The sequence below is a fragment of the Colobus angolensis genome, unplaced genomic scaffold, assembly GCF_000951035.1.
Source record: "Colobus angolensis palliatus isolate OR3802 unplaced genomic scaffold, Cang.pa_1.0 Scaffold42, whole genome shotgun sequence".
Lineage (NCBI taxonomy): Eukaryota > Metazoa > Chordata > Mammalia > Primates > Cercopithecidae > Colobus > Colobus angolensis.
The window spans coordinates 9,225,038-9,237,080 of record NW_012117599.1 but is presented as its reverse complement, the minus strand read 5'-3'; the positions used below and the strand labels follow the sequence as shown (position 1 = coordinate 9,237,080).

The 12,043-nt window shown below is 36.4% G+C and overlaps 1 protein-coding gene across 1 annotated transcript in view; it reads right to left on the bottom strand.

Annotated features, from left to right (window-relative positions):
- MRPS9 (mitochondrial ribosomal protein S9) overlaps window positions 1-12,043 on the bottom strand; it is a 56,383-nt gene that overhangs the window by 12,371 nt on the left and 31,969 nt on the right. Inside the window, exon 5 of the mRNA XM_011956620.1 lies at window positions 7,669-7,748. Coding sequence (XP_011812010.1) covers window positions 7,669-7,748 — 80 coding nt within the window. The remainder of the gene's footprint in view (window positions 1-7,668; window positions 7,749-12,043) is intronic.

The following is a 12,043-nucleotide window of genomic DNA, read 5'->3' as shown; positions in this document are numbered from 1 at the left end:
GGAGGGAGGGAGGACAGACTAAGCCTTTGAATTTTTGTAACACAGGTGAGAAAAGCTGATATAATACTCAATGGGTAGGACTCCTCAGTGAATAAGGATGTAAACATTCATTCCTCTGTGGCTGGGGAGATTCAGGTAAGTGTTTCTGGCTTTGTTTTTCATTAAGGGTAGTAGAATTGATAGTTTAGAAGAGAAAAGAAAAAAAGAAGCAGAGAGAAAAAGAAGAAACAGCACTTAGAAGCTACAAAACTGGTGGTGAGCTAGACATTACCAGTGGACGTGAGTATCTCAAATTGAAAGTAAATTCATCACTCTAGCTCAGCAATTCTAAAAGTGCAGTCCCTAGATCAGCAGCAGCAGCAGCAGCAGCAGCATCCAAGCCTAGACTGGCTAGAAATGTACATTCTAAGAACTATAGAGAATCTAGTTCAACACAATAGCAAAGGGACAAAGGAAGTTAATTTAATTGTAGCATTTATATTAAGTGTAACTGTCCCTACAATTACATTCCAAGTATACACATCCATCACCTGCAGCAGCAGAGGAATGTATTTGACAATAAAAAAGCAAACAAAAGCCAACTGTTCACCCTAAAGCAAAACCACAAACCATCCACATATAGAAAAACAGGGGTATATATCCACATACATATATCCCTGTCACTCAACTGAAAGTAAAAGTTTACAATTTATCTCCCAAGAATTGGTAAGCCTTGTTGACTGTGGTTAGGGTACTTTTAACTCACTTTTAAAGGCTAAAATAATGGGTTGGGACTTCAAATGGATAGTATTTCAGAAAAATTTCAATGCACCTGTTTCTAGAAGCAATTCTCAAATGATCTGAACAAATAAAGAACTCCCCCACCCCCACCCCCACCAAAAAATGAATGCTCCCCACTTATATGAAATGGACAGACTCAGGCAAACAGCACGCCACTGTGGACCCAGCACAGCCTGTCAGCAGGCTGGACCACAGGCAGACTGTGGCTCCATCGGGGTGCTCTGGTAAGGAAACTGCAGTGAGCCTCTGAGCTGCCGGGTCCAGAGTCCTGAGATTCAGAGAGTGCAAGTCTATCTTTCAAACTAATGAAGAATATATGAACTCAAAAGAATGCCAGCAATAGTAGTAAATTGCTGAGTAATTTACTACCCTCCTCTGCTTACAAGGGCTTACTTAATTTTCTGAAATAATTAAGTCAACTAAAATAACAACAATCAACCTATCTTGTACGTAAGTTTTAAGTCAAAGTATAGGCTGTCATTTCCCAAAGACTTTTGAGCAATATTTACTGTAAATCCTTATTTTTCTTAAAGTATTCTTCCATGATGCCATTTCCTCCTAATGTTGTACTGAGATCCATAATAATGTATAACTGGTACAAACAAAACCGTCAGAAAAAAATGTGGAAGAGCAGAAAACAACCCATGAAAAGGACATGTCAGATTTCAAACACGGTGAATTCAATTCATTTGCGGCAAATGCTTACAATTTGATGATTGTAACCCATCAAATCACATAATGCCCATTAAGCCACTCCATACACTTCTTTAAATAGGAAAATATATGTAAAGTACGTACTTAGCACAGTGCCTGACCTATAGTAATGGTCAAGAATGATAGTGGGGGTGAGGTATGGCTTTCAAGAGTCAAATAAACAATTTTACTGGTGCACCATTTCCATTTATTCTTTCTGTTTTGCATAATAAAACCACTCTTAAGATTCTACCTTAGTTAGTTAGAGACAACAGTTCTCTGGAAAGTAGATTCTATAGCTTCAACTCCCTGAAGAGATGTGTACTAATTTACATCAAAAAAATCCTTAAGGGTATAAAATATGCCAAGAACTGTCAACATCACAGATTACCACTGGTAGCTTCTGGTATATTGTTAAGTTTCCACTTAATTTTTAAGGGACACTAGAGAATTAGTATGACCCACCTACACTAAGCTTATATACTGTGTTTAACAGTGTAATTTTCAAATATGACAGGAATAACCCAGATGTGAAATGCTGAATCATTAATCACAGCTATGATTAATATTTCATAAAATCAAAGCAAGCCTATCCATCCCTCGTGTCATCAGATTTCCATAATGTATGAGTCAAATTTAGAAGGTGCCTAATTTGAAAATACCAGATGCTCAGGTTACAGAAAAGAAATGCTTAATCTAAACCCTTCTGAGAGCATGAGCACTATGATTTTTAGTATCCTTCTGAAATCTGTTTTGGTTCTATTAAATCATGTGGAAATTCCAATTTTAGGAAGTGTAAACAAGTAACATTTCCTGGGGAGGTGATATAGAAAAAGTCTGTTGTATTTTGGTACACAACATAAATAGTAACTAATAGTAATTATCTTAGATACTATACAGTAACAGTAAAGTAACTGACTTAAAATTTGTGTTTGTTAAAGAAATCACAGAAAATCAATTTCTTAAATAATCTCCTCGATTTTTTGGCCGCTGGCATATACAAAATTAAATCAACAAATATAAATATAATCCACTTATCATTAACTAAGAGAGGTTTACGCTATATATCTCAAGTTCCAAGTGACATACTTCTGCTGTAGACTCTTGGTATTACTTTGTGAATACAATACAATATACTATATAGATTGCACATCATGTAAATGCCATTCAACATACAAAGAAAGTCATCTCAAGATGGATCATATGAAAAAGGACTCTGGGGAAGTCCACACGCAGGAGTGATGACCTGAAAGTTCTTGTAACTCAGACAGCATATATTTTTACTATTCAAATGAAAGCCCCATCATATATTATAATAATTATACCATTACAAAGAGGTAATCTAATTAAAACCAACATAGAGACAATAATATGTTGAATCCTTTTCTAAAAAATTAATTTTCTTAATTGGTACACTTGGAGCATACCAGATATACAATGGTAATTATTCATATGGGAGGAAAATGTACATTAAAGATACCTCTAGAACAGCAATTTCGACTGCTGAATTAATTACTGAATTAACTCCTGCTGTCAAGGAAAGTCTTAAAACAGCATGCAAATATATTTTAGCACCAGTTTGTAGCTTTTTTAAAAATAAGCACTTTACATAGTTGTAGTTATTCCACAATACCTCACTGTGAGAAGGGTCACTATTTTAATTCCATTTTAAAAGACAGCACTACATCCAAGAGTTTTCAACAAGGTCTCAAAGACGATCTAGAGACATCTGAACTAAGTAAGAACTCTGTGATACTCAGTCCCCGGGACTTCTGCTAAGAGTCTGGAATCTTCACATAATGAAGCAGCACACTTCTGGGGCTGCTTCCAGGCTTTAAGAACTGAGTAGGTTACTGAAGTCCTTTAAAATGAACCGGAGGTTCTCCAAATACGCCAGGAGCTTCTTTCACAAGGCAAATGAACCCTGTTTACACATAAGTTATAAGGATTAGAATTACCTGGTTTTCTCTCACATTTTAAACTTTACTACTTATCCCTTCATTTTACATATATATATATGTTGGTATAAATTTCATCTGTGGCCATGTAACTCCTTCAGTTTAAAGAAAAAGTTTGAAAATACTGAATTGCTTACTGTAAAACTGGTTCTAAAACATAAATGAAGTTTCTACACAATGCTAAATTCCTAGTGCAGTGTTTAGAGTTGCATACCTTCCTTTTCTTAAAGACTGAGATGAGGGGAGCTTTTGTAAAACGTCAATAAATGCTTAAGGTATTGGCGCTGATATCAGTCTTAAAACTGGGACTTTATTAACCTCTTTTTGAGAAAATGTATTTATCTAAGGCAAGTAACACCTATAATGACAATGTATAGAGTTTTCAATATTCTGTACTACGGTCCTCCCCAAGCGCTGGTTTCGTGGGACATCAAAAGGGGTTTGGAATAGAAAGTGTTCTACAGTCCACTCGGTTTGAGCAGCAGAGCGTTAAAGCAACGTGTTTCTTTACTTAAGGACTTCACAGAGCTTGGATCCTAATAAGTGTCTCCTTGTTAGAGTTCCCCAGTACACAATATGTAACATTCCTAAATGAACACTTCAGAGCCTCTTTCTTGAAGAATATTTCACAGTTTGTATTCTGCAGAAAGCACTTTGGGAAGAGCTGTGTTACAGACATGCCTTGACTTAATGGGTCATGTTTTACAAAAGGGTTACCACTCCAGAGTTAAATAATCCCCTCCCATTATGAGTTTTAAAGGATTTTCAATTTACTTTTAGTGAGTGAATTTTAATTTTTTTTTTTCCAGAAACATACGTACTGGTAAATGTTTTTTTCTTCAAATTAAAGGACCTTCAGAAACTGAACCATGACCACCAAGGCTGCGGCCTTTGCCACCAGCTTGGTTGTCCTGGACAGGTCTAAGCTGCTGTGGGAAAGGGGGTAACCCTGGTGGGGTTTACAGCCTTGGATCCAACGGGCAGCCCCCTCTCTGGCCTAGTCCTTTCTCCACTCCCCACAGTCTTCACCTAGGCTAGCCACAACTCGGTTATCTTGCTGTATGGCATTTTATTTTTTACACAGACACCTACATCCTCTTTAACATTCTTCCCTCTCCTTTACACCTTTGCTCAATTGTTTCAGGAAACATTCTTCTTTCTCTCTTTCTTGAAACCTAAAGCCCTAAATCATGTCAGAAAAGCAAACAAGTTCTACTAGTTAAGTGGACATTAAGGAAAGGAGAAGCCATCCATTTTTGGTGAAAATCCAGCCTGGCAAGCCAGTGCCACCATGCAGGGGATCCCTTCATGGTACTCAATGATGCTTTCAGAAACTCAGGAAGTTTCTTATTTCTTCTTAAATTACTTTTTATTAAGAAATTGTTACTATGGTTTTATACTTTTTTCATTATATACATACATCTTATTAGTGTAAAATAAATGAGTTTTTAATCGACTTTCCCAGGAACCTGGAGACACGTGGATCATTATATCCATAGGAAAATGGGGGTCCAAGTGCCCTGCAAGTGAACCTGTGGAGCGTGGCACGTTTCCAAAACGTGAGAACATCACGGATCAGCAAATCCCCCTTCACTTTATACTTTTCTATCATGCTTCATTTCTGGGCAGGAACAATAAACTGTATCTTATATTTCATGGCCATTTTTCCTCAAAAACCTCCCCATTTCTCCACAGAAAGTGGACAGACTAAATACAGGTCAACTGGAAACAGGATCCACTAAAGCATCATACACTGATCTTAACTGCAAGGTGCATCAGGGCCATCTTTTATTAATTGCTGTAACATAATATATATGCTTCGTATGCAAACAGTCACCAAATACTAAAAAGAAGATTTGGCATCTTTAAGGAGGACAAGACAGGTTAATCGGCATCAGAAGGGTCTCCTCCCGCCAACTGCACGCAGGCTCTAGGTGTGTTTTCCTGTCACAACTCCTGGCCAATGGCATCCGGGCCTCACACAGTTACAGCTGGGCAACGACGCGGGAAAAACAGTTTGGCTTAGTGTCTGTTACCCTGTCACATAGGGAAAAAATTCTATCAACGGAAATAAATGGTAGCAACAAGGATTCATTTCCAAGTCTTTAAAGCTTGCCACAGTCTTCAGGGGCGACCTCCCGTGCCGCAGTGGGGACAGCCGTCCTGTGATCACTCACGGTGGGAAGGGGATGGCTCCCCTCACCATCAAGACCAGGCAGAACAAAGAGAGTGCAGACAGGCGAGATGGCTCCAAGTGTTACAGCTGGACTTTCTACGCAGTGCCTGGCCACTACAAAAACGCTTCTGTAGGGTGAATGATGAACTTTGGTCACTATTTCAAAGTCTCAGTATCTCCGGCAGGTGATCGTGATATGTGTTATCTGGGAAACTAGGCTGGTGTGACTGCAGCTGTAATTAATAACACCTGCTATACATAATGCTGAAATGTATGCATAGGGCATACATTTAGAAATTACTGCATTGCACTAAAATATAAAAGCCCAAAGGACTTGTCTATCGATACATAACAAAACTTACATTACTCAAAAACAAAGAATGTTTATTAATCAGATATCATTTGACATTTTAGTCAGAGAGTATGGTAACATTTTATCCACTTAGAAACTGATCAGTTTCTTGAACAATACCTTTTAAAACATAAAAGCAAACTTAAAAAAAAAAGGTCTCTTATAAGATGTGTAATTTCCTCATTATGATGGAATGCAACAAAATATCTTGCCCTTGGGTTGCTCAGTTTCAGCCAAAACAAATGCAAATGGCATGTCAGATGACAGCTGTTTGATAAGGCTCCTCTACAAGACCTGCATGTTTTACTTTTTTTCCGTGAAACTTGGGATGAAAGGCAGAAGGCAGGAAGAGAATTAATGTAGCATACAGTCTAAAGGCAATGCTACAACCGTGATTAAGTAGAAAAGTTAAAAGGCACAGATTTTCCACAGCTTCGCTGCGTGCAACCCATCCGTGTAACAAGTTGACAGGCCTAGCGCGTCAGCTCCATCATCCCCTCCGACAGCTAAAACGCAGCATTGCATCCCTTTTCAGAGAAAATTTGCGTCTGCACCATGAAGCGTTGTACATTATTTCTTAGCACTGCAGGGGGCTCAAGTCCATATGGAACCTTCACAAATATTACCACAGATCAAACCGGCGGCGTTTGGAGGCAGATTTGACATACCTATTTAAATGAACAGCAGGGGTCCTCGGGCAGCCTCGGGCTGTGCGGGAGAGAGCCTCTACGGAGCGGGAGCCGCAGCTCCATTACTCAGCAAAGACACACTGTACATTTATCATTCATTTCATTTCTGCCAGGGCAAGAAGCTCATTTGCCCAAGGTCAACAAAAAGCGAAAAGAAGGTTTTCTTTTTTTTCCCCAAGAAATAAATGTACCTGACAAGTGGGAATTTTGTCCTTTGGGTTTGTGGAGCACAAATAAACAGCAGATAATTCTAAAAAGCAGAGTAAATGTGTGCACTGATTCAAGCCACTGCAATCTGACTGTAGATGGGGGAAGCCCAATAAATATTTCTGAAACTTTAAAAAATCATATAATGAGTAAAATAGAACTTGATATCATGTTCTAAAAATAAAAACAGAATATTGGCATCTGGCCTTTTTTTCCACAGCAATTCTGGGGAACTCTTCCAAATTTGCACACTATCAGATACTTATAGCTCTGAAAGCAAAACAAAAATTGCTCACAGCACACTAAATGCAGTTGGAAGTCAAACTGTAATAAAATCATTTCTTAGGTTGTTTCGGGGCCCAAATTCTAGGCTCATCCACTGCATTAATCTATGAAAGGCAAAAATTGTATATAAATAACAAAAAACAAATGAGAAATAACCATTTGATTCTTTTTCAAGGCAAATGCCTCAGAGCCCCTGACAGCATCATACACTTGGCCTCCTCCTTCCTTACCCCGGAAGCACATGCACACACTATATAATTGAGTTGGACATCTATCTTCGAACATGATTTCAATTTGTAAGTAAAAGCATTTTAAAGACAAACCATTCTGATATAAATTCTATAAAGTCTACCTTTAGCAAAATGAATTAATATAAATCATTTCATCAACACACTGTCTTACCTCTAGAAGTCTTATTTTTGTCCATTATAAAATACTAGGTAAGTTCTGAAGCTGAGAGCAGTATCCAGTATAACTAGTTTTATAGCTTACAGCTCGTATTATTTATCATAAATGCAATATACTTACATGCATTAATGAATAGTATGACTGTTTGCCAGTATAGAAGAGATAGTGAAATGGACGGCCATCTTCTCCCCACTGGATTGCTGACAAAAAAGCCAGATGAAAACAAATAAAAATACACACAGAGACAGACCAAACAGCTTCATTTAACCACAGTTAGGAGACACATTTATAATTGAGTAACAAAAAATACAAAAATCACCAACATTTAGAATTTTGATATTTAGTTTAGCATATTTATATGCAAACATTTAGGATATTTAATATTTCATACCATTAACATAAAACAATGTTTACATTTAATTAAAAAATTACTAAATATTAACTATGAGAATGTCTGTAATTTGTTTCAAATAAAAGCTTATAAAATAGCCAAAATCATCTTGTTAGAGTAAAAAAAATTAGGCTTGGCTATACACATAATGCCCTCCCATATTTTTAGAAGGGAAAACTGAGAAAGTAAACAATGCAGTACATTCAGAGAATCTAAAACAGGTAAACAAAGATGAAAACTAACGAATGTATTTTTCTATGCTACATCATTTGTTTCAACTCTGGTCATCCACCTCCGAGTGTAAAACATCGACAACAGAAGGGCCTCAAAAAGGTGCTGGGTGCAGTTCCTTCTGGAATACACATGGCCATTCACATCTAACTAACCACCACCAAGCAAACTGAGAAGTGGTGTTAGTCTAAGAAACAAGACAAATGCTAACTCTGTGTCCTCTGCCCATGCTCTCTCTGTTGAGACGTTTCTCTGAAGCAGATTATACTCCTTGGTCCATTATAGAAGTTGTAAACTATTTTTCCCCCAGGCCGTCACTTGCCTTTTACTTTTACTTATGTTACCTTTCATAATTGAGAAGTTTAAAATATGTAAATAGTCAAATCTGTCGCTTTTTCTCTATGGCAGTGTGATTTGTTTTTTCATGATTCATCCCATGAAGGAATCCTTTATAGGCATTTTCTCCCTAATTGCCGCCCCCCATGAAATGTTAATACCACAGACACACTACACATCGGTTGATGTATATATACTGTGGCCCACTGGAGGGCCACAAACCATTGTAACAACTAGGTTTCCCCACCCCCGTGAACCAACCTTTGCCCTCACTGAGGAAACATGCTTTAAGGCTTTGGGCTCTCTAAAATTATTTTCTTGTATTTCTTCTGGAACTTTTATTTATTTTCATGTTCAAATATTTAATCTATTGGAATTTATGTTTGTGAGGCAGAAATCCAGGAACTATTTTGTCCAGCAAAGAGTCATTATCTCTCTACAGTTTTTTGAATAGTACAGGCTTTTCTATCGAAATACCACCTGTATTACATAGGAGGATGTCTTTCTTCTGAAACAAAGACCAAATTTTCATAATAAATGTTGAAAAGAAAGTCTTGCTTGGCTACGTAGCTTGAAAAACCAAATTCTTATTTGCTAATGGCTTATGGATGATTTCAGCACTTTTCCAAAATCATTGTCAGAGACTTCATGAATCAAATCCAGCATATTTTCTAATATTTTTCTTTTCTTATGCAACTGATTTTCACTGTATGGCTAGTCTGTCAGAAAGTGATAAAAGAAGACAAACGTCATGGTTGCAGACAAGACTCTACTGGTAAGCCTGGAGATATGTTTGAGTTGAGTCTCATATCATGGGATTGATTTCATTACATATGTGAAAGTGTATACACACACACACACACACACACACACACACACACTTGACTTCACTGAACCTAAGGTATCACAGATTTTTAGATGCCCCATCATGTATCTTATATATCACAAAGAAAGAGAAAAAATACTATCAAACCACGATATGTATCATAGTTCACAAAAATTGTAAAGTGTTTCCTGCTGTCAGACATTAAAATTTGAGGAAAAAAAAAAGTCTTAGAATTAACTAAGTAAGGCACAAACATATGCTGCCAGTACTTTGCTCATTGGTCTGTCTACTCTGCGTCAGTAACCGTCATTTTAATTAGCAGAGCTTTTTGCTGGGTTTTGATACCAGGTATGATGAGCTCCCTTCATTACTTAAAAAAAATTTTTTTACCACTGTTTCTTGCACAATTAGACTTGACAAGTTCCTCCCAAAAGTTTTACCAAAACTTTAAGTAAAATTATATTCAATTTATCAATAATTTAGAAAGCAGCAATTTTGGAATATTGTCTTCCCTTAGAGAACCAAGGAATTTTTCCAACTATTGAGATTTTCACTTCTGATCTTTAACTATCATAATTTTCTATATAAGTCTCATATATTTTGCAAGTCTTATAAACTAAAATACACAAGTTTCTCTTGATACTGCCCTCCCCTATTCAGTTATCTATAATATAAAAGTAACTGTACACAAGTAACACATACTTCCCAGATCATATGTTAAAATTCTTTTGCCAGAGCAAGACGTGAGTTTATTGTTCAGGACTCTCTGTGCATTTAGGTATGTATGCCTGCATGAAATAGGATTGTTTGTGTGATTCTATTAAAGATAAAAGTGGTATTAAACTGTATTTATGCTACGTACACCATTTTTACTTGCTTTTTTAACTCAACAATGTTACACCTCTACTAGCACAACTAGCTCTATCTCACTCTTTTTACGGCCTGTATATTATTCCACAGCATGAGTTTGTTTAGCCACCCTGTGATGAACATTTAGACTCTTTCCAATTTGTTGCTGATACAATATTTACAATTTCCAATCTGATGGGTGATAACTGCCTCTCATTATTGTTTTACAAGATGTTATTTCTGACCTCTGATATTTTCAAATGTTTACTGGTAGTTTAATTTTTTCCATTTATGAATTGCTTATTTTCCTTCGCTCATTTCTGTAGTAAGCTGTTTTTGCTAATTTGTGAGTAATTTATTCTAGGTATCAGGCCTCCGGTACATTTCAAATTTTCTGGTGTCTTTGTCAAAGAGAAATTTTTAACTTCAACATAAATAATTTATCATCTTTCTCCTTTAGTTTTTGTGATTTAAGGACATAATATCTGTTACTTTAAAAGTATTGAAAGCTGTATGTATATTCTTCAACTAGCCACTTTATTTCTGTTCTAGAGTTTGAATTTCTTAACTCCAAAAACACACAATAATTTTTAAAGTCTTGACCAAACTCTGTTATCTTCTGCATACAGCCTATTTTTCAGCATTCCATTAAATGAATTGAGAAAAGGAGATACATGCATGCATATACATACGAATGTGTCTGTATGAATATGTAGGTATGTATTCGTATAGTTGAAATTCAGTGTTTTTAAAACAGTCCTTGTCTGCCAAAATACATAAAGGAAGTGAAAGATTGTGATTCATTTGCTACCAATAAGACCATCATGTTCCTTAGGTCATCATTACATGCCATCCCACACTGATTTCTTTGTGTGTAGATGTGGCCGCCACAGAGTCATCAACTGACAGGATGCTCATATGATCTCTGCAGGATCAGCATTTCACCCTGTAACTATACTGTGGCATGCTTTTATAAGAGGGTATCATTTTTAAAATTTTCAGAACAATTCATAGTTTAAATGCTTGGAATTCAGGTACCCAAATAATGGTAGTCTACTGAAATTCTAATACAGTTTCTAGTGTATGTTTTCCATTTTCCAAGTAGGCAGTCATAACATCTGTGAATAATAATCAATTTTCCTAATTTCTTTCAGTTTTCTAATTCATATTTTTCCTTTTTTAGCCACACTTTTTTTTAACCACGCTAGTCAAATCTTTTAAAATAATGCCAAATAACAAAGGTGAGTATGCACATACCTGTCTTATTCCTGAACTTAATGGGATCTATTGATATATTTTTTAATTTGATGTGTTTCAGTTTGTCATGATAGGCTTTCTCAAACTAAGAAAGTTTCTTTTTATTTCTGGTTTGTGTTTTTACCAATAAAATCAACACTCAATTTTGTTAATTAACTTTTATTTATTGAAATGTTTTAACCTTGACTCAATTAATACAGAGAATTATATAAATCATCCTTATTTTCCCAGAGAGAAAAAAGGCCCTCTGGTATATTCTCTTAATATAAAGTTTACTTGGTTTGCTAGTGTTTTATCTGGTGACAACAGACTATAGGTTTCTTTTTCATGAAATTTGTGTCCAGATTTGATAATTGTGTGAGCCTCTGAAGGGAATTTGGAAGTTTCATTCTTTTCTTCTGCTCTATAACAGTTTAAAAGATAACAATAGTTACATCCTCCTTCAAGGTATGTCAGAATTTCCTGACAAAACCTTCCGGGCCTGGGCTTCTTTCATTAGACCTTTGGTGCCCTTTGATAACTTCTGCGGCTTTTAGATTAACACAGGGGTACCCAACCCCTGGACCACGGACAGGTACCAGGTTCTACTGATTTTTATTTGCTGT